This window comes from Drosophila biarmipes, chromosome X (assembly GCF_025231255.1).
Source record: "Drosophila biarmipes strain raj3 chromosome X, RU_DBia_V1.1, whole genome shotgun sequence".
NCBI lineage: Eukaryota > Metazoa > Arthropoda > Insecta > Diptera > Drosophilidae > Drosophila > Drosophila biarmipes.
The window spans coordinates 13759793-13779238 of record NC_066611.1 but is presented as its reverse complement, the minus strand read 5'-3'; the positions used below and the strand labels follow the sequence as shown (position 1 = coordinate 13779238).

The following is a 19446-nucleotide window of genomic DNA, read 5'->3' as shown; positions in this document are numbered from 1 at the left end:
TTTTGAGCTCACCTTACCTTATTTTAATATTATGTTAACCATATGCCTACGAATTTCTGACCTATAACTGACATATTTCAAGTATATAAATAATTATAATAAATTAAGAAGTTGCTCGTATTTTATGTTAAACAATGAAATAAATTAATTTATTGTTTGCTTAAATGTATTTGCAACTGAAATCCACTGGAATTTATCGAAAGTGTCCCTGTTAATAGCAGTGTGCTGTTAGGCGCCAGAGTGCTGCCAGATCGCTGACTTGAGTGCTGCTAAGCTATCGCTGTCACGACAGCTGTTCACTGCTTTCGCCAATAAGCAAAGAAAGGCTTTCTTCGTGTGAACCAGGAAACCAAGTATGTTTATAGGGAGAATCCTTGAAGATCCTAGTTTATAGCACTAATTTTTGTCCCTAAGGATTATAATAATACACTGTCCCTCGCTAATCCAACTGCAGTGACCGTAACAGTGACAGGTAACGGGTCGCTGGCAAGTTCCATCCCTAGTTTCTCTGCCATAGTTAGTCAAAACATTAAAACATTTTTACCTTGTCTCGTCTGCTTGAAAAATGCGGATTTAAGTGCTTGAAACGCAGCCGAGCAACGCATTTGGAACGTCAAGAGGTGGGTTTTCCATTGTTCGACTGATAAATCAAAGGGGTTATGTTCAGAGCGAAAGCGAATGCAAGTGCAGGGCGAAAAGACGTCACACTCAATCACTAGATTATTGATTTTTTTTGCAAAGAAAGTGTGGCGATTGCGTTTTACTGCGTTGCTCGGGCAATGTGCACTTGATGGAACTCAAAACCATATGCGGTTGGCATTTCCAGCAAGGCATAAACAAAACAAGAGAGCGCACCCACTTTCTTGACTTCTGGCCAGCAGTTGGTGACATCATCAGAGCTACCAATATTGGCGACCATTAATCACGCATACCTACCGCCTTTCAGAGCACTTGGCCCCGCTAGAGATCGAGATCCCCCCACACCGAAGCACCCACTCGAACTCCGTACCCCAGAAGGTAGACCACTGGCAGCAGCATGGATCGCAAGGCTGAGCTGGAACGCAAAAAGGCCAAGTTGGCCGCCCTGCGCGAGGAGAAGGACCGCCGGCGGCGCGAGAAGGAGATCAAGGACATGGAGGAGGCGGCCGGTCGCATTGGCGGCGGCGCTGGCATCGACAAGGATCAGCGCAAGTGGGTGCTCCGAAAAGTTGACTCATCACCACCATTCCATCATCGATTCCCTCCTCTTCCAGAGATCTCGACGAAATGCTGTCCTCGCTGGGCGTGGCCCCCGTCTCCGAGGTGCTTTCCTCACTCTCCTCCGTCAACTCGATGACCTCGGACAACTCCAACACACAGACCCCCGACGCCAGCCTACAAGCCACCGTCAATGGCCAGAGGTGAGAACTGTTTTTAGTAAAACCTTGCGGAGGAAACTGCCATCTTAGGCAGAAAATTGGGGGGTGGACTGCAGATGGGTCCCTCTCCATAGGGTGCTTTAGTATACTGAACCAGCTAGAAACATTTCCCAGCTTTTAACTATCATTAGTGAATTTCCACCTAAGTTCAATCTTGGTTATATTTTATTTAGAAAGGTATTCGCACTACATATTATGCAAACTAACGTATTTAACTGCTCATTTACCCTTGTGAGCTCTTAATCCAAGCATTTTTTAGCTTAAGTCTATGAAAATTAGTAAAAATAAGTATATTTACTCAGTCAAAAAATATTAAGTATGAGAAATATTCCTAGGAAAACAAATAGTTTCGATAAGATCGATAAGTGCAGTCTCTGCAAGGTCTAGCCCCATTAATCACCTCATACTAATTCCTTATGCGCTTCCCCAGCGGCGGAAAGAAGCAGCCCCTCAACCTGAGCGTCTACAATGTCCAGGCTACGAACATTCCACCAAAGGAGACGCTGGTCTATACGAAACAAACCCAGACGACCAGCACCGGCGGAGGAAACGGCGATGGTGCGTATTGCCCCCGGGGAAAGGGGAGCTGGTCTGGGCTCTCTACCGTAACCACTATCCATAGTTTGACTCCATATTTCGCTACCGTTGCCGTTCTTATTCTTGGTCTCGTTGTTAACTGTGTTTGGCTTCCCTGCGTTCCCGTCTCCATCTCCGTCCCCGTCCGTCGGAGGAACTAACCATCTCTCTTTCTGTCCATGTCTGTTTAACCCAACTGTCCCCCTCTGCCTGACGCTAGTTCATATTGCTGCATGCTGACCCCGTTTCCGCGCTTTATCCCCACCGCCCCCATCTAACCCGTCCCCGTCCCAGCAGAGAAAAAAAAAAACCAAAAGATACAAACAGAAAACCATAATCCATAGTGAAATAAAATAACAAATACAGTTCTTTCTTGCCACTCCTCGCCTCTGTCAGGATATATGGAGGACTGGTGGCGTCCACGTAAAGGTACTAATCTTAATTTTAAGCAAACTCCCACACACCTAATCACACCACCACACGAATTTTGGTTTGACAAAAACGAAGGGGCGGAAAACATGTGTGCCATGTGTAGCGCTCATGCGATTTTGTTCAAAATTTCCTGTAAAATTCTAAAGGCGAAAGGATATCAGCTATCGTATAAGCGTAGAAAAATTGATGGATTATTTAATCGATGTCCAAATTATGAACAGCTTCCTTATGCTTTGCTTCAGCTCGATTTGGTTACGATCCCCAAGAACAGTAGTCACTGGCCCATCGATCATGTTATAAAAGCTTTCCCCTGCTTTGGTCCACCTTTATTTTATTTTGATCACCAGTGCTGCCAAGTAAGGCCTTTTTTGATCACCAGTGCTGCCAAAAATTCTGACAAAAAATTGTATTCTTTTCGAAATTGAAATTCATTCTTTTTCTAAAACATTGGACATATTCAAGATAGAAAATTCCTTTAAACTTACATTTTTTTAGCTAACCATATTATTTTAAAACTGATTATTATATTTATTATATCCAAGCTTAGTACACCACAGCCACAGTTTAACACTCTTTAAACTAAAATGTTACCAATGTGTATTCTTAAATCGTCCCTGTATCTTTGTAATGTCTAATAATTCATTTAAACTTTTTAAGGTGTATTTCTAAGCAATGTGTCATGTTGTCCCCGAAGCCCTTTTCTATTTTTATTAATTTTTTGATCATCATGTCCCGTTTGCTGTAAAAGGTTGTTGGTAGCACTACGTCCCCCCAAATCATCTCACCCATTGGCTTTAGTTTGATTCATTTCCGCTGCAGTCTCGTCTCATTTCCGGCACACCCTCCTCCGTCCAGTTATGCCACCCACTCATCCGTATCCATGTCAACCATATCCATATCTATCCGTGTCCATTGATCATTAGCGTTTACACCGTTCGAGCGCATTTAATAATTTGTCTATTTACTTTCTCTCTCTCCCCCTTATCTGTTTTTGGCACGCACGCAAAAAAAACTGCAGCTCATGCTACGGATTATTATGGTGAGTAGTCCCCGTTGTATGCGTAATTTCGTATCTAGAACTTTTCAGCCTCCGTAGCGGTCTGTGTACCACCCGTAAAGCGTATCGTATGCCTATAACCTATAACCTGTAACCGTATATATCTACCTTGACTTTGAACCTTTCTCTATCTACTCGCATTATGTATTTGTGTAGTTTGCTATCTATATTTTCCCACCAAAATCACACTCTATGCTCCTCCTAAGAACTCTTCTGACTTGCCTAGAGTATGCCTGATATCGTGTTATTATCCTATGACCTATCAATAGAATATATATATATATTATCTACTTTTATGTCCTAGCTTCTTGTAGTTGCTTCTTCGATCTTCGTTTCCGATTCGGTCGTTTGATTTGGTTCCCTTTTGGGACTTTATATACATATTTACCTTTGTATACATTTTATATATGATTTACATCTGATTTGTTTCAATTAGCTCTAGAACCACATGGTAAGAGATTCAGTTTGTATCAGATCGAATAGACTTCGTGTGTTCAGCGAGTGTAACGAAATGAAAATCAACAACAAATTTGTATTCTCCACCCAATTTATAAGTTTTTAATTCGTTTAAGTAGTTTTCGTAATCGTTTTAAGTTGAGTTTTATAGTTTTTTTTATGACTATAGTTTTAGTTTATGTATATTCCCTGTAAGTATTAGGGGTTTCCATAAACCAGTTGTTCTAGCTTTCGTTTTCAGTTTTATTCTTTTTTTAGCATCACGAAACTATAACATAAATATTTCTATTGGACTTATTTTTCCAACAGTTATTTTAAGTCTATGATAACCTCTAAGAAACAACATAACACCACACACGTATAAAAGAAACTCCATTTGTAAGCACGAACTCGAAAGCCCTTATCTTAATATCGTTTGTATGATTAACTATCAGATATATTAGTTAACCATCCTAAGCTGTATTATAAACTCTTTCTCCTCCCCGCTACCTTTTGTGTTCTATCATATAAGCCAGGCTTGTGTGCTAATAGTAATTATACATATACCCTATATAATCATATTTATACATATGTATTCGTGTGATAATTTCGCCAAGCAACAAAAGTTAAGCACACTAAAAACCAACATTTTTCACTTTTTTACCGTATGCATTTTGTTTAAAAACATTGACTATCGATTGATTCGATCGATTTAAATGGGCGGTATGCTAAAGCCAAACTCATGATTTTTTTTCGTTTTGATTTGAAAAGTCACAAAATACCAACTACCAGCAATGTATGTACAATATATTTATTTCTTTATATTTCTTCAAGATGAATACAATCTTAATCCGGGTTTAGAGTGGGAGGATGAATTCACAGGTAGGTACAGGCCAGCCGCCCGAACCAAAATATTGAGCAGTGACGGAATCGACATGAAGCAAAATAGGAACGTTCCAATTCTCACTTTGCAAGCGAAACGAAATCAGATCAAAAGCACATAACAGAGCCGAAAAGAAAAGAAAGCGCGTTCACAATCGATCCTTTGAGGTGGCAGTGTTGAAAAGTGAATTGAAACGCAAACGCACACTCGCGCTCACAACACTTAAATAACGGACCCGCGCCCTGCCTTGCCTCTCTCTCTCTCTCGCTCCTTCATCTCTGCTTGTGTACAGCCTACATTTGCATGACTGCTAATGCTCCTGCCCCGCCCCTTCCCTCCTCTGTGTGTCGTGTTGCTAATTCCTATCACTCATCCTAAAACCCGAGATAACTCTGTCCTAACCACTAACCTTTCTAATAAACAAGAAAAATGAAAAGAAAAGAAACAACAGCAGCAGCGACAGGATGCTAGGCTTGCTCTATTTCACTCATTCTCACACAAACTGGGCAGCGAGCGATACCCTGTCTCTGTCTCCCTAAGCTATCGATCCCGATAACCGATACCCTCTTAAATTACAGCACTGTAACAGAAACGAAAGCGATCAATCGGCCGTTAACTTTACCTTGTTTAATATATGTGTAATATATTTCTAGCATAAACTAAATAATTTTAAGTGCAAGCAATTATAAAATGGGTGGAGAAAATGCAAAAACAAAACATAAAAACGATGTACCATAGCGATAACGTTGATAGAGTTAATCGAAGCAGAAACAGAGCTAAACCGAAGCAGGGAATTTGTAAATTTTTTGATTTCAGTAATTGGCTTTGTATATTAACTAGGTGGAAAAAAGCGAAAAAAGCGAAAAGAACCGAAAACCACAGCAAGCGCACACATACGCATACTCTCACCTGTCCATGCCCTAACATTGTATATATCGATAACAGATTACAGTCTGATATATGCACCTGTGTGAGTGCCTTTAACAGTGTTTAACAGTTTATTAACAGCCATGCACCTGCCGCCACATCTCCCCACTCTCTCTCTCTCTCTCTCTCTCTCTCTCTCTCTCTCTCTATCTCTCTCCCCCTTCCCCGATTCTACGCACGCACGCACACACCCACACTCCAAAGAGGAAGAACCCAGCGAGAAGAATCGATGTGCTGCACCTGCAATTCTCCCGCTCTCTCTCTCTCTATCTATATATCTTGCTGTCCCTCACACTCCCCTTGCCTCATAGAGACCCCCTCCCCACCCATCATCACAGTCCTAACCCATCCAAAAACCTCTCCTCAAGAAACCCACAAAGAAATTTCAAATGAACAAAGCCAAAAGTCTCAGAAAATTGCAGTTCCTAGCCAAGCAAAACGAAGACGAAGAAGAACGCAAATGAACCCAAAAGAGATCAAATGAACTAGAATGAACTCAAAAGAGATCAAATGAACTAGAATGAACTCAAAAGAGATCAAATGAACTAGGATGAACTCAAAAGATTCCAAATGAACTAAAAAAATGAAATCAAACTCGAATCGAATCCATAACAAAGAGCCGAAAGTAGAATTGTTCCTGTTCTGTCGATTGTCATGTTCCTCTAGCTGTGTTAGTTTTATACCTTAAACAGTGCTTGCATTTGATGCCCAAGGAGACGACGAAGAGAGCTCGCTGCAGAACCTGGACAATGGATTCACCTCCAAGCTGCCACCGGGCTACCTCACCCACGGCCTGCCCACCGTCAAGGACGTCGCCCCGGCCATCACGCCCCTCGAGATCAAGAAGGAGACCGAGGTGAAGAAGGAGGGTGAGTAATCCAAGCCCATTTATTATTTAAAACTATTTTATTCTCCGATTTAAATAATATAACGATAAACAATACGTAAGGTGGCGTCTTGGGACAAGCCAAGCCTTCGCAGAGGGCCTAAAACTCATCAAGTCGCTCTAATATAAACACAAGAGATTTTAAATGTTCCTTTAAGACTCGTTATCTGGGAAAAAGTACACTTTCTTTGACAAATATTATTTTCCTAATATAGGATCATACCTTTAGTTCACCATCCTCAATCGCTGAACTCCAGCTCGTCCTGGGAAGGCTCTGCCATAAGTTCCTCCAAAACTAGAGTTAAGATCAATCTTTAGGTTCCATTGATCACTCAACGAACTGTAGAGCACAACTCACTTTGGGGATCCGGCTCGTCGGCCACAAAATACACGCCGTTCTCCTCGCGGAACACTCCCTTGGCCATGAGGAAGTCGATGACGCTGTTCACTGCACTGGAGAGTTCGAGAACCGTAGTGTCGGTGGCGGTGCTCATGATCTGGAGAATGACTTCCTTGGAGGCCGAACCGCCCATGGCACCCATTGAATCAATCACCAGACGGGCCATATTCTTGTCGTACACCGACATTTTAGTAAAATATTTTTATTTTACTCGAAAAAAAACTTTGGAAACTTTTTTCTTTTGTAGAAATTTGTACAATAGAGATGTCCGTACACTACCGAGCTGGATCGAGTAATGGAAAATATGCTGGGATAGTTAAGAAGGAAAACTTTGAAGTGTCATTTAAGTTTACAATGCCTACTTGGGATTTTAGAATATACATTATATTATATAATATTATATTATTTGATATTGATATATATGATATGCTATGCTTTGATTTGATATGATACAGTATTATATTATAATAACCATTACTTATATTTATTATTCATTAATTAATCTGGGGTGATATATACTATATATCATATAATATGGTATGATATGATAAAGATATGATACTATATTATAATAACCATTAATTAATCTATGATATATGGTATATACATATGATATGATATGGTATGATATGATATATACTATATTATATTATAATAACGATTTCTTATGTTTATTATTCTATGATATATGGTATATATGATATGATAACGATATGATATGATACTATATTATATTATATTATAATAACCATTTCTTATATGCATCATCAGTTAATTGATCTATGGTATTATATGATATGATATGATATAATTATATGATACTGTATTATATTACAATGGGCATATAAGAATATGCATAATCCACCAATTAACCTTCCCCACTCGCAACCCTTTTCCAGTCAACGAGCTGTCCGAGGAGCAGAAGCAGATGATCATCCTGTCGGAGGACTTCCAGCGGTTCGTGGTGCGCGCCGGCCGCGTCATCGAGCGTGCCCTCTCGGAGAACGTGGACATCTACACGGACTACATCGGTGGCGGCGACAGCGAGGAGGCCAACGACGAGCGCTCCCACGCCCGGCTCTCGCTGAACCGCGTCTTCTACGACGAGCGCTGGTCGAAGAATCGCTGCATCACCAGCATGGACTGGTCCACCCACTTCCCGGAGCTGGTGGTGGCCTCGTATCACAACAACGAGGAGAGCCCCAACGAGCCGGACGGCGTGGTGATGGTGTGGAACACCAAGTTCAAGAAGACCACGCCCGAGGATGTCTTCCACTGTCAGAGCGCGGTGATGTCCACCTGCTTTGCCAAATTCAATCCCAACCTGATCCTCGGTGGCACCTATTCGGGCCAAATAGTGCTGTGGGACAACCGCGTCCAGAAGCGCACGCCCATCCAGCGTACGCCGCTCAGTGCTGCGGCGCACACGCATCCCGTCTACTGCCTCCAGATGGTGGGCACCCAGAATGCGCACAACGTCATCTCCATATCGTCGGACGGCAAGCTGTGCTCCTGGTCGCTGGACATGCTGTCGCAGCCGCAGGACACGCTCGAGCTGCAGCAGCGCCAGTCGAAGGCCATTGCCATCACATCGATGGCCTTCCCGGCCAACGAGATCAATAGTCTGGTGATGGGCAGTGAGGATGGCTATGTGTACTCCGCCTCGCGTCACGGACTGCGCTCGGGCGTGAACGAGGTGTACGAACGGCATCTGGGCCCCATCACCGGCATATCCACGCACTACAACCAGCTGTCGCCGGACTTTGGCCACCTATTCCTCACCTCGTCGATTGACTGGACCATCAAGCTGTGGTCACTCAAGGTAATCAATGGCTTACCTAGTACCCTGTACCACACACTGACTAACGATCTAAATCTCTGGCAGGACACCAAGCCACTGCACTCCTTCGAGGACAACTCGGATTACGTGATGGACGTCGCCTGGTCGCCCGTGCATCCCGCCCTCTTCGCCGCCGTCGATGGCAGCGGACGCCTGGACCTATGGAACCTCAACCAGGACACAGAGGTGCCGACAGCCTCCATTGTGGTGGCCGGTGCCCCGGCCCTGAACCGCGTCTCCTGGACCCCATCGGGGCTGCACGTCTGCATTGGCGACGAGGCCGGCAAGCTGTACGTTTACGATGTGGCCGAGAATCTGGCGCAACCGTCGCGCGACGAGTGGTCGCGGTTTAACACCCATCTCAGCGAGATGAAGCTGAACCAGAGCGACGAGGTCTAGGACATTAGTTGTTAACTGGTAGTAGCTAATAGTTGATACCAATCCCGCGATTCTTGAGAAGGGAATCTGGGAAGGAGCGTCCTTGAATGAAATTTAATTTGTATTTTTTGTATCTTTTGTGATCCCACTGCTCCTTAGTTGTGTATAGCCCATAACTTAAAAAAAACTCATCCGCAGTCCAAATGCTCAGAATTCGCTTGACCACACCCCCTCCAGCAAAACATACATATATGCCCAAGCTATCGAGGGAAACTGCAACATTCTCTGGGTAACCAACACAGCAACTGTATTAGAGGGTTTATTAAATGAAACTCGACAGAATATAGATTTTATTTACACATATGCATGAAGAGCAGTGGCAGAAGAACTAGAAGTTGGTCTCCCCGCGTGTTTAATTGGTATATATTCATTCATTTGTTGTTAGATATTGGTTTCATTCCATTGCTATTTTCCCAGCACTGTTTCTATCGCCAGTTCGATTCGAACGGCTCTGGGATTTTTATGTTTAATTTCAATTTGCGGAACTAACAAGATGGAGGAATGATCATTTACTCGACTGTCAGGCAGGCTGAGAGCACACACATAAATAAATTAAATGCTAAATATTATATACAACCAACGTATTAAGCTTAAACCTGAGAAGAGCAAAGACAGAGACGCAGAGAGTCGGACAGGAATGGGGGTTCGGGACTGGGCTGGTCTGAGCACCGAAACGGAAGATGAAGGAGCCACGCGACCCAAGGAGCCCAAATGTAAATGTATTAGAGCGAAGCCTATTTAACGAGATTAAATAAACGTAATATCTATATACACTAAAGAGGTGGTAAAGTGTTTGATTGGTAATTGCTTACAAGGAGATAGTATGGTACTACCCTAAAGAACGTTTATCTTTATAACAAATAATATGTTTCAAAGGAATCGATGTAGAACTTATAAAGTTTATTAACTTAACCTTCGTTTCGAATTAATGAAATAAATTTTAAAGAGAGAGAGAGTTACAACTCTTATAAGAAATAGGGTCATATCATATCGTAGATAAATATAAATTTTTTAAATTTTGACTATATATTTTTACATGATATATGATTGGTTTTTAAACTCTTAAAATGGCAAAGCGCGCCCTTTTTTAAAGCAATGCATTCAATTACTTCATTTATTTCAAAGATAAATGTAAATATTTAAAATTTGGACTTTATATTTTTTTCTCCGTGTATATAATTGCTTTTAAAACTCTTAAAATGGCAAAGCGCGTCCTTTTTTTAAAGCAATGCATTCAAATTACTTCATTCAATATTTTTCATATGAGTCGTGCTTATTTCTAGAATTTGATGTATTTCATTGGAACCCCAATGTTTGGACATATATCATCCAAAAGTGAGGCAGGCAATCGTCATTTTCACGATCTCAGCAGGTTTTAATTAATTAATTCAAGGAATGTGCCGAATGATTCACTTGCTTTGGAATTCAAGTGCAGGCCCATTAGAAGCGGAATTAAAAGCTCTCTCGCGAAAGTCGCGCTCACAATAGCTTATACACTGAAAAAAAAAACATAGAAATTAGCAGGTAAAATAATAGTTAAAAATATGTTATATCATTTTAGAATGTGAAATCTACATAGTTTTTAGCAAATTATTTTATTTTCTAAAATATTTTTTATTTTATTTACCATTATGTCTGTGCTAAAAATCCTAATTAAACTATCTAGTCAGATATGATAACCTCTTCTTTTCGTGTAAGACTTGTGCTCTGTGGTGAGCACAGTGCTGAGAGCACCCAGAAAGAGACCCCAGTGCAGTAGTACACACCTCCCATTCGGAATTATTCACCGAAAGCAGGCGGAGACAACAAGACGTCGCCCGAAGAATAGATAAATAAACCCCAGGGAAAACGCTGATTTTCGCCAATCAGCCAGCTAAACATCGAAGAAATCCGCAAATTACCAAGAAATCTTTAAGCCCCATAATGGACTACGAGGTGAGTGGGTAACAGACGAACTATGCTGATAATATAGCACCATTGCACTTATTGATTTGCCACCTTGATGCGTCATGGGCTACACAGAAAGAAAATGAGGCATGACCAGATGATACATTAGATGATTTCATACAGGATTTTTGAGTCGGATAGCAGCACTTTCTTTTTATAAGTGAAAACTTTCTAGCATCAACATTTTAATTGTATATAAAATAAAAAAAAAAATTTGCCTAGGCAAGACCAAAATTATAAATATAGGGTATACATATAGTCTAATCTGAGGGATTATTTATAAAGGTCCAGAATATTATATAAACTTTATAGCGTACTTTAAAAACATCATGGTAAATCGTTGACAAGGCTTAATAAATACAAAAAATTATAAATAAAAGTTCTTTGGAAGCACTGGTACTTGAACCCGGTCCCATGCTATCAGATATGACAAAAAGCTTAATATTTTGTTGACTAATTTTAGACTACCTCTATATATAATTTAAAAACCTATTAAAATACTATATTTTAAAGCAATACACACATTTTTAGTTCACTTATATTTTTCTTAAATATTATAACGACCTCTTCCTGTTTTTTCCCGTGTAGCCCGTGCCCACGGTGAAAAACGCCAGCCCCTTCGACGCCTCGCAGGACGCCCAGGTGCTGCGGGCGGCGATGAAGGGATTCGGCACCGATGAGCAGGAGATCATCGACATCCTCGCCGGCCGGAGCAACCAGCAGAGGCAAATGATCAAGGCTGTCTACGAGGCGGAATTCGAGCGGGACCTGGTCGACGACCTCAAGGACGAGCTGGGCGGCAAGTTCGAGGACGTGATCGTGGGCCTGATGATGCCGCCGGTGGAGTACCTGTGCAAGCAGCTGCACGCCGCCATGGCCGGCATCGGCACCGAGGAGGCGACGCTCGTGGAGATCCTGTGCACCAAGAGCAACGAGGAGATGGCCGAGATTGTGGCTGCCTACGAGGAGCGCTACCAGCGCCCGTTGGCGGAGCAGATGTGCAGCGAGACGTCCGGTTTCTTCCGCCGCCTGCTTACGTTGATTGTGACCGGAGTGCGCGACGGTCTGAAGACACCCGTCAATGCCGACGAGGCCAAGGAGCAGGCCGCCCAGCTGTACTCCGCCGGCGAGGCCAAGCTGGGCACAGACGAGGAGGTCTTCAACCGGATCATGTCGCACGCCAGCTTCCCGCAGCTGCGACTCGTCTTCGAGGAGTACAAGGAGCTCTCCGGCCAGACCATCGAGCAGGCCATCAAGCACGAGATGTCCGACGAGCTGCACGAGGCCATGATGGCCATAGGTGAGTACTATTATCTGGGGTAACCTGTGTTACACCTTTGACACTTTTTTGAAGGGTGGAAGAGTCTTAGAAAAATGAGCAAGTGTACCTATATCGTTATCTATTTTTCTTTTATCTGTTGAGATATCTTTTTTATTGCAATATTGCCCCAGTATTTAGTCCATTGCTAAACTACATGTTAACAAAATATTTAAAACTATAATGTATAAGTTCAAAGTTGAAAAAATGTAATCAAAATTCAAAAAGCTAAGTTATAAAAAATTTGTTTTGACCTTTTTGCCTATTGAAGAAAAGTAAAGTCCTGAAGAATTCGCGTTTTGCATGTCAGTTAATTGAGGTTATGTTTTCAAAGTTAGCAATCATTTTCTACTGTTTTGTACATACCCAGACCCATATGTTTTTTTATGTATTTGAAAACCTTCCAGTTGAGTGCGTCCAGTCGCCGGCGGCCTTCTTCGCCAACCGCCTGTACAAGGCCATGAACGGAGCCGGCACCGACGACGCCACCCTCATCCGGATCATCGTCAGTCGCTCCGAGATCGACCTGGAGACGATCAAGCAGGAGTTCGAGCGGATCTACAACCGGACGCTGCACAGCGCCGTGGTGGTAAGTGCATCTCGTGCACCGAAGCGAGTGCTTTGCACCTGGTTAATGCATCCCTTTCCCCTTTTCTTCACTCGTATTCGGTATTTGTTGCGGTGTTTGTGTTGTCCTAGGACGTAAGTATTGGCCACGTCATTGGTGTAGCGGTTGCAATCCCAGTTTCGGTTACTCCTTGGTCCCAAATGCTTTTTCTACACTACACTTGCTCGACTATCGCAGGATAGATTTGTCCAAAAACCCTCTAAATTCGGTTAATTTTCGAAATTTCATTATTGGCTTACTAAAAACTATTTATAATCGTAATTGTAGTGTAATTAGGGCATGATTTAGGGTCAGCTTGGAATTACTTTCATCCCGTTTTCCGCTCTTTTGCAGGCGGAGAACTCTGGCGACTACAAGCGGGCCCTGACCGCTCTACTGGGAACCGCCTAAGCCCAAGCGATTTTTGCAGCTGGTCCGCCCAATATTTTATCCGTATTAATAGCCTTACTTGTAGTGTGCCTTTTAGGGAAATCGCTTTTAATGTCTGCGCATGCGCACACCGGTGGCATTCAATAAACGCACATAGCAGCAGTGTTAACCAATAGGAAGTGTTACAAAAGCCGGAGCCTGGGCCTGGCCATGGGTGGTCTACTTGAAGAAGAGCTTGTGCATCTGCTTGCTCTTCACGGGCAGAAAGTTCTGCATCTCATCTGGGTTGGTCCAAAAGGCCACGGAGTTCTGGAGCTCTGAGCAGGGCGCCTCGCGGTGGATGTACTCCTTCAGTATAAAGTCGTTCTCGATCTCGTAGTGGAAGCGCGTGTCGTGCATACGGATGAGCACGTCGTCCACACGCAGGAAATGGCGCAGAAGTATAAAGAAACCAGAGGGCATCACGCGCTGTGGGAGGAGCAGGAGGGGTTTCTTGAAAATTGGATCTCTGTATAGTGACCACTGGGTACTTACGATGCGCACGCTCATCACCGAGATGCCATGGTCGTGCAGCTCGTCCTCGAAGAGGGTAAGATCATGGTAGAATATGATGTTCTCGCGCTGCATCAGCTTGAACTTGTTGAGTGTCTGATCTGTGCTCTCCGAGCGCACCTTGTCGTTCATGGTGCCCTGGTAGGTGGAGGTGAATGTCCAGTCGAAGGGCTTGAACTTCTCCTCCATCGTCTGCTCGGGACTGGGAAGGTAATGAATGATAAAGTAATTAGTAACTCTTAGACCATGGGTGTTTATTGGGGAACTTCCACAGCTCTTATTCATAAAATATTACTGAAACCAATGCGACACCTTGTAGAAAATAAAGCCAAGGATGTAAAATTGACCACAAATAAGAAAGTAAATACAGGGATTAACAAGAAATGTTGAAGGTAAGTTTGAAAAAGAGGTCCGTAGGTGTCCAATTATTAATTTATAAGAAGGCATAATATTATATAGAAGTTCATAAGAGGTTTAAAGGACTTTTGCAATGGTATCATTATCATAGAGTTTGTTTTTGATAGGATTATTCTATAATCATTATAAATATGCCTCAATAGTGGGTTACATTTTTGGCACTCCTGCCCAAGTATTGCATCCCGACGGAACTAAGAAGTGGATATGATCTCTTGAAATACACTTAAAAAGAAATGGAAGCCCGTGTTTCCCAACGAATGTTCAAAAAGTGGCAATGTACCCACCGCGTTTCGCGCCACTCCTGCGCGCAGGCCACCTCCAGTGGCTGCTTGCCGTTGGACACCAGGGCCAGCGCCTCCATGGGGCGGAACTCGAGGACGGCGCCGTCCTTGTGCTTGAGCACCAGCTGATTCTTGTGGAACACCATGTCGGGCAGGTGGGGCAGCTCCAGGGAGTACTGGTAGTGGCAGAGGTCGCAGCGGTCGGCGGCCTCCTTGGGGCAGACCTCGGTGGTGCCCAGCTTGCAGCTGCTCTTCAGGATGTGCGACTTCTCGTAGCTGATGGACCAGCCATGGAACTGGATCGCCTCACTGTCCACCGGCAGCCGGGGCACAATGCACTGCTGGCGGGGATGGGGTTGAGTGTTTGGCCATGGGGGTTTGTCACCAGCACCACCTACCTCGTTCGACATTGTCCGGATTTACTGATAATTGTAAAAGTCTCTATTCAAAGTGTAAATCCTGTTCAAAATTTCATTAAGGAATATTGCACTTTTTGCTATCGATAACAATGTTAGTGTTTTTATGCATCGATGAGTTCGAAAGCTTAGAGCCGATATCATCGGAGATTTTCGATTGCTATTATTATTTATTCGAACATTAAATATCATTAATCATGTTCATATTCTATTAACCAGGTTAAAAAATAATAAATAAAGGAGCTCCAATTTTATGTTTCCAATTATTGATTAAAAACAACCCCCTTTGTTTTGAAATCAGAGCGCGCAACAGTTATCGATAGCGCCACCTGTCAATCGGCGGGACACTTGTTACCCAACTGTCTGGCAGCCCCTTCTCGGTTTTGTTTTTATTCTGTTCCTTGTTGTTTTTGTTTTTGTCAGTTGGGATTTCTTATGTGGGAACTTTGTGGATTTCAAGCGGCAAGGCAAGGCAATTAAAGGAACCGGAAGCACGATGAATGCCCTGAGGCGCCTGGACCGCCTAATGGCTCCGACCGCCCGCCGCAGCGCCGCCATCTCCACGTGCCTGTGGCCCCGCAGGCACCAAGCCACGACGAGCTCCTCGGGGAGTCGCAGCCCCAGCGCCACGGTGGACCCCGCGGAGGTGCGCGGCGTGGCCCAGATCCTGCGCCAGCAGAAGGGCAACCTGGGCCAGCCCACCAGCGTCTCGCATCCGCACCTCATCCAGCCGGATGAGCTGGTTCCCGGCGTGGAGCTGGGCGAGATCAAGGAGCGGCGCTCGCAGCTGATGCAGAACATTCGCGCCTACGCACGCAGCTTTGGCGGCGAGTTCAACGGCCACTCGAGTCCCTGTCACATGGTGAGATCTGCTCCAGAAAACATACATACATAACACTAAAACCACATCCTCCACAGTTCGTCCTGGGCGCCGGTTCCAAGAAGTACATGAGCGGCAAGATCCCCTATGTGTTCCGCCAGAACTCGGACTTCTACTACCTCACCGGCTGCCTGGAGCCGGACGCCGTGCTCCTGCTGACCATCGACGAGGCCCAGAACGTACAGTCCGAACTGTTTATGCGCCCCAAGGATCCGCATGCCGAGCTCTGGGATGGTCCGCGCACCGGGCCCGAGCTGGCCGTGCCGCTCTTCGGCGTCACGGAGGCCCATCCGCTGTACATGCTGGAGGCGGTGCTGGCCAAGCGGGCGGCCGCCCTGAAGCCACACATTTGGTTCGACAAGAAGACCACCGATCTGCCGTCGCTGACGGAGGACATGCAGCGTCTGAGTGGCGTGGAGCAGCGTCCCCTGCTGCCCGCCTACACTTTCCTGGAGGCCATGCGGCTGCTCAAGTCGCGCGCCGAGATGCAGCTGATGCGACGCACCTGTGACATAGCCTCTCGCTCCTTCAACGAGGTAATGGCCGAAACGCGGCCAGGCCAATCGGAGCATCACCTGTTCGCGGCCATCGACTACAAGTGCCGCATGCGCAACGCCAGCCACCTGGCCTATCCGCCCGTGGTGGCCGCCGGCAAGAATGCCACCGTGATCCACTATGTGAGCAACAGCCAGTTGCTGAGTCCCCAGGACATGGTGCTGATGGACGCCGGCTGCGAGTACGGCGGCTATACCAGCGACATCACACGCACCTGGCCGGCTGGCGGGCAGTTCACGGAACCACAGCGCGTGCTGTACGAGATGCTGCACCAGCTGCAGGCCGAGATCATTGGCACCGTGATGAAGCCGGGCGGCGAGACGCTCGACCAACTGTTCGAGACCACCTGCTACAAGCTGGGCAAGTACCTGCAGGAGATCGGGCTGGTGAGCAAGTCGGTGAGCGACTACAAGGAGCTGGCCGGCCAGGGATACCGCTTCTGTCCGCACCACGTCTCCCACTACCTGGGCATGGACGTCCACGACACGCCGCATGTGCCGCGCAACACACGCATCGTGCCCGGCATGGTCTTCACCGTGGAGCCGGGCATCTATATTGGCCAGGATTGCGGCGATGTGCCGCCCGAGTTCCGCGGCATTGGCATCCGCATCGAGGACGACCTGCTGATCAACGAACACGGCCAGGTGGAGGTCCTCACGGACGCCTGCGTCAAGGATCCGCGCGCCCTGCAGGAGCTGTGCCAACAGCAGCAGAGGGATTCGGATTCCGGCGCCTCCGCTTCGTTGTGATCCCTCAGAGCTTTAAATTCCTAGTCATAAGTCGGTGCGCCCTTCAATCGTCCCCGAAATAATTTCGCACGCCAGTCCTAGTCCTAAAGTAAAGGCAGCTGGTGTATTTATGAATGCAGACAAAGCAATTACATTGTAAATTCGATCCCTCCGCCATTTGAATTCTTTCTTTATGCGGTGGATCTCTGATCACAGCTTGGCGAACACGGGCTTCTCGTCCTTGGTCAACTGGGCGGCCACGGCCTGGGCAAAGTCCTCCGACTGCAGGTTCAGCTTGTTCAGCAGGCGCTGCAAAGGATAAAGTTGAATTAGCTTTGGTTTCTCCAAAAGATATTCGTCTGCCCACAATGTGATCCAATCCCTCCTGGTTGGTGTGCTCCAGCGAGTAGGTCAGATTCTGCTTGGTGGTCTGCACGGCGATGGGGCTCTTGCTGGCAATGAGCTCGGCCAGGGCCAAGGCTCCGGTCAGCAGGGACTCCTTGTCCGGGAAGACGCGGCTCACCAGACCCGAGGAATGGGCCTCGGCCGCCTCGAACTTACGGCCGGTGTAGCACAGCTCTCGGGCCAGCGACTGACTGCCCACCGCCTTGGGCAGGCGCTGCAGGGTGCCCACATCGGCGGCCATGCCGATGTCCACCTCCTTGACCTGGAAGAAGGCGTCATCGGTGCAGTAGCGAATGTCGGAGGCAGTGATCAGGTCCACGCCTGCGCCAATGCACGCCTTGTGCACCGCCGTGATCACCGGCTTGGGGCACTGCTCCAGGCTGCTGATCGAGTCCTGGTACAGCTTGATCATGCGCTCCAAGATGACGCCCTTGCGCGCATAGTCGTCGATCTCGGCCATCGTCTGGCCCAGGCTCATCATGTCATTGAGGTCGATGCCGGCGGTGAAGTGCTTTCCAGCGGCGGACACGACTATAGCCCGGCAATCTGGATTGGTGGCCAGCCCATCGATGCACTCCTTGATCTCCCTGGAAGCGAAATGAAGGTTAGCCAGGGATCTGGGACCGGGACCTGAGGTAGAGCTACAACTAAACCCACAGCCACATCTGCTTGTTGATGGCATTGAACTTGCTGGGACGGTGGAGCTCCACATGGAAGACGAACGGCTTGGGCGAGCTGATGGCCAGGGTCTTGAAGTGACCGGTGGGCCCGGCTTCCGGGTGGGCGTGGGCCGAGAGGTTTCTCTGGGGCTGCATCTGGATGGTTCGAATGGCTGGTGGGAATAGAATGGATCTGCGATATAGACTTCACACAAAGGCAAAGGTTCGGTTCCCCAGCACTTTCGGACTTTGAACCGAATCCAGTTCTTGGACCCGACGGGCGGGATTTCGGCTTATCGGAGTCTCAGGCACCTACCGGTGGACTTGGGCGCCAGCTTCATCAGTGTGTTCAGTCGGGAGAGCGACATAATCGCGTAGAAAACCTATTTCAAATTAAATAAACTTGTTGCGGGGAGAAATTAGTTTTGCTTGCTTATCGATAAGTGGCAGTGCTGCCACCTGGCTGCGGGATTCAAATTGACCGCGCTCAGAAGAGCAAAACGATCACTGATCACTATACATCGATAATCAGGGATCAAGTTTGGTTTTTCAATTGTAGCTTGGCCAATCCAAGGCACACAGCTTAACGACCGACTGTTTTCGAAAGCGAGTAAATTTGCTTACGATCTGCATCATTTTTTCAAGAATTTATTTTTCCATTTTTTTAAGGGGTCACATCGTGATTTTTTGAATTTCAGATTTTAGCTAAAAAAATGTATATTTTTTACGTTTTTTGACCGTAGCGCAGCCAAATCAAGGCGTACAGCTAAAAGACCGACTGTTTTGGAAAGCTAGCTTAATTTCCGAACGATCTGCATTATTTTTGGAAGAATTTATTTTTTGACCCATTTTTCCATTTTTTGAAGGGGTCACATCGTGATTTTTTGAATTTCAGAATTTAGCCAAAAAGAACTCAATATTTTGAGGTTTTTTGATCGTAGCTCAGCCAAATCAAGGCGTACAGCTAAAAGACCGACTGTTTTGGAAAGCTAGCTTAAT

General features: G+C 45.7%; 6 protein-coding genes across 24 annotated transcripts; 3 read left to right on the top strand and 3 right to left on the bottom strand.

Annotated features, from left to right (window-relative positions):
* Positions 1-334: 334 nt before the first annotated feature.
* LOC108025775 (cytoplasmic dynein 1 intermediate chain) lies at positions 335-10070 on the top strand. Of its 18 annotated transcripts, none has more exons than XR_007763407.1 (10): positions 459-620; positions 947-1191; positions 1254-1400; positions 1849-1976; positions 2391-2424; positions 3422-3465; positions 4753-4800; positions 6442-6597; positions 7914-9651; positions 9710-10070. XR_007763407.1 is itself a non-coding variant. In XM_017096383.3 (10 exons), exons 2-10 carry the CDS (start codon positions 1037-1039, stop codon positions 9251-9253), a joined length of 1962 nt encoding a protein of 653 aa, XP_016951872.1. In that variant the 5' UTR covers positions 459-620; positions 947-1036; the 3' UTR covers positions 9254-10070. The 18 variants fall into 18 exon arrangements, 17 of the variants coding, with proteins under 17 accessions (XP_050741069.1, XP_016951872.1, XP_016951881.1 ...); XM_017096383.3 differs by having other exon boundaries at positions 2391-2423; positions 3445-3465; positions 6445-6597; positions 7914-8836; positions 8900-10070; XM_017096392.3 differs by having other exon boundaries at positions 2391-2423; positions 3445-3465; positions 7914-8836; positions 8900-10070.
* LOC108025778 (uncharacterized) lies at positions 6616-7322 on the bottom strand. Its single transcript, XM_017096393.3, has 3 exons — positions 6973-7322; positions 6838-6909; positions 6616-6781 (listed from the first exon to the last, which is right to left on the bottom strand). Exons 1-2 carry the CDS (start codon positions 7199-7201, stop codon positions 6854-6856), a joined length of 285 nt encoding a protein of 94 aa, XP_016951882.1. The 5' UTR covers positions 7202-7322; the 3' UTR covers positions 6616-6781; positions 6838-6853.
* Positions 10071-11051: 981 nt separating the features above from the next.
* Positions 11052-13727, top strand: LOC108025903 (annexin B10). The gene is made up of 4 exons (XM_017096587.3): positions 11052-11227; positions 11828-12539; positions 12965-13146; positions 13519-13727. Exons 1-4 carry the CDS (start codon positions 11216-11218, stop codon positions 13573-13575), a joined length of 963 nt encoding a protein of 320 aa, XP_016952076.1. The 5' UTR covers positions 11052-11215; the 3' UTR covers positions 13576-13727.
* Positions 13390-15319, bottom strand: LOC108025904 (TIP41-like protein). Of its 2 annotated transcripts, none has more exons than XM_017096589.3 (4): positions 15203-15319; positions 14808-15142; positions 14089-14308; positions 13390-14022 (listed from the first exon to the last, which is right to left on the bottom strand). In XM_017096589.3, the coding sequence occupies exons 1-4, from the start codon at positions 15212-15214 to the stop codon at positions 13774-13776; spliced, it is 816 nt and encodes a 271-aa protein (XP_016952078.1). In that variant the 5' UTR covers positions 15215-15319; the 3' UTR covers positions 13390-13773. The 2 variants fall into 2 exon arrangements, with proteins under 2 accessions (XP_016952078.1, XP_016952077.1); XM_017096588.3 differs by having other exon boundaries at positions 14808-15145; positions 15203-15309.
* A 254-nt stretch (positions 15320-15573) lies between these two features.
* Positions 15574-17560, top strand: LOC108025882 (xaa-Pro aminopeptidase 3). Its single transcript, XM_017096557.3, has 2 exons — positions 15574-16082; positions 16139-17560. The coding sequence occupies exons 1-2, from the start codon at positions 15717-15719 to the stop codon at positions 17402-17404; spliced, it is 1632 nt and encodes a 543-aa protein (XP_016952046.1). The 5' UTR covers positions 15574-15716; the 3' UTR covers positions 17405-17560.
* LOC108025883 (delta(3,5)-Delta(2,4)-dienoyl-CoA isomerase, mitochondrial) lies at positions 17480-18919 on the bottom strand. The gene is made up of 4 exons (XM_017096559.3): positions 18764-18919; positions 18446-18620; positions 17751-18375; positions 17480-17692 (listed from the first exon to the last, which is right to left on the bottom strand). Exons 1-4 carry the CDS (start codon positions 18813-18815, stop codon positions 17594-17596), a joined length of 951 nt encoding a protein of 316 aa, XP_016952048.1. The 5' UTR covers positions 18816-18919; the 3' UTR covers positions 17480-17593.
* Between the last annotated feature and the right edge of the window lie 527 nt (positions 18920-19446).

Bases quoted from the DNA above. Each gene is read 5' to 3' on its own strand.
- LOC108025775 (XM_050885112.1), top strand. From the start codon at position 1,037: ATGGATCGCAAGGCTGAGCTGGAACGCAAAAAGGCCAAGTTGGCCGCC. The intron at 3,466-4,752 runs GTGAGTAGTCCC...TATTTCTTCAAG, and splicing joins TCATGCTACGGATTATTATG to ATGAATACAATCTTAATCCG. The intron at 6,598-7,913 runs GTGAGTAATCCA...ACCCTTTTCCAG, and splicing joins GACCGAGGTGAAGAAGGAGG to TCAACGAGCTGTCCGAGGAG.
- LOC108025778 (XM_017096393.3), bottom strand. From the start codon at position 7,201: ATGTCGGTGTACGACAAGAATATGGCCCGTCTGGTGATTGATTCAATG. The intron at 6,910-6,972 runs GTGAGTTGTGCT...TCTTAACTCTAG, and splicing joins CGACGAGCCGGATCCCCAAA to TTTTGGAGGAACTTATGGCA.
- LOC108025903 (XM_017096587.3), top strand. The intron at 12,540-12,964 runs GTGAGTACTATT...AAAACCTTCCAG, and splicing joins CGAGGCCATGATGGCCATAG to TTGAGTGCGTCCAGTCGCCG. The intron at 13,147-13,518 runs GTAAGTGCATCT...GCTCTTTTGCAG, and splicing joins CGCTGCACAGCGCCGTGGTG to GCGGAGAACTCTGGCGACTA.
- LOC108025904 (XM_017096588.3), bottom strand. The intron at 14,309-14,807 runs GTGGGTACATTG...TTACCTTCCCAG, and splicing joins CAGGAGTGGCGCGAAACGCG to TCCCGAGCAGACGATGGAGG. The intron at 14,023-14,088 runs GTAAGTACCCAG...CTCCTCCCACAG, and splicing joins CGGTGATGAGCGTGCGCATC to CGCGTGATGCCCTCTGGTTT.
- LOC108025882 (XM_017096557.3), top strand. From the start codon at position 15,717: ATGAATGCCCTGAGGCGCCTGGACCGCCTAATGGCTCCGACCGCCCGC. The intron at 16,083-16,138 runs GTGAGATCTGCT...CATCCTCCACAG, and splicing joins ACTCGAGTCCCTGTCACATG to TTCGTCCTGGGCGCCGGTTC.
- LOC108025883 (XM_017096559.3), bottom strand. From the start codon at position 18,815: ATGTCGCTCTCCCGACTGAACACACTGATGAAGCTGGCGCCCAAGTCC. The intron at 18,621-18,763 runs GTAGGTGCCTGA...TATTCCCACCAG, and splicing joins GCTGGCGCCCAAGTCCACCG to CCATTCGAACCATCCAGATG. The intron at 18,376-18,445 runs GTGGGTTTAGTT...TTTCGCTTCCAG, and splicing joins ATCAACAAGCAGATGTGGCT to GGAGATCAAGGAGTGCATCG.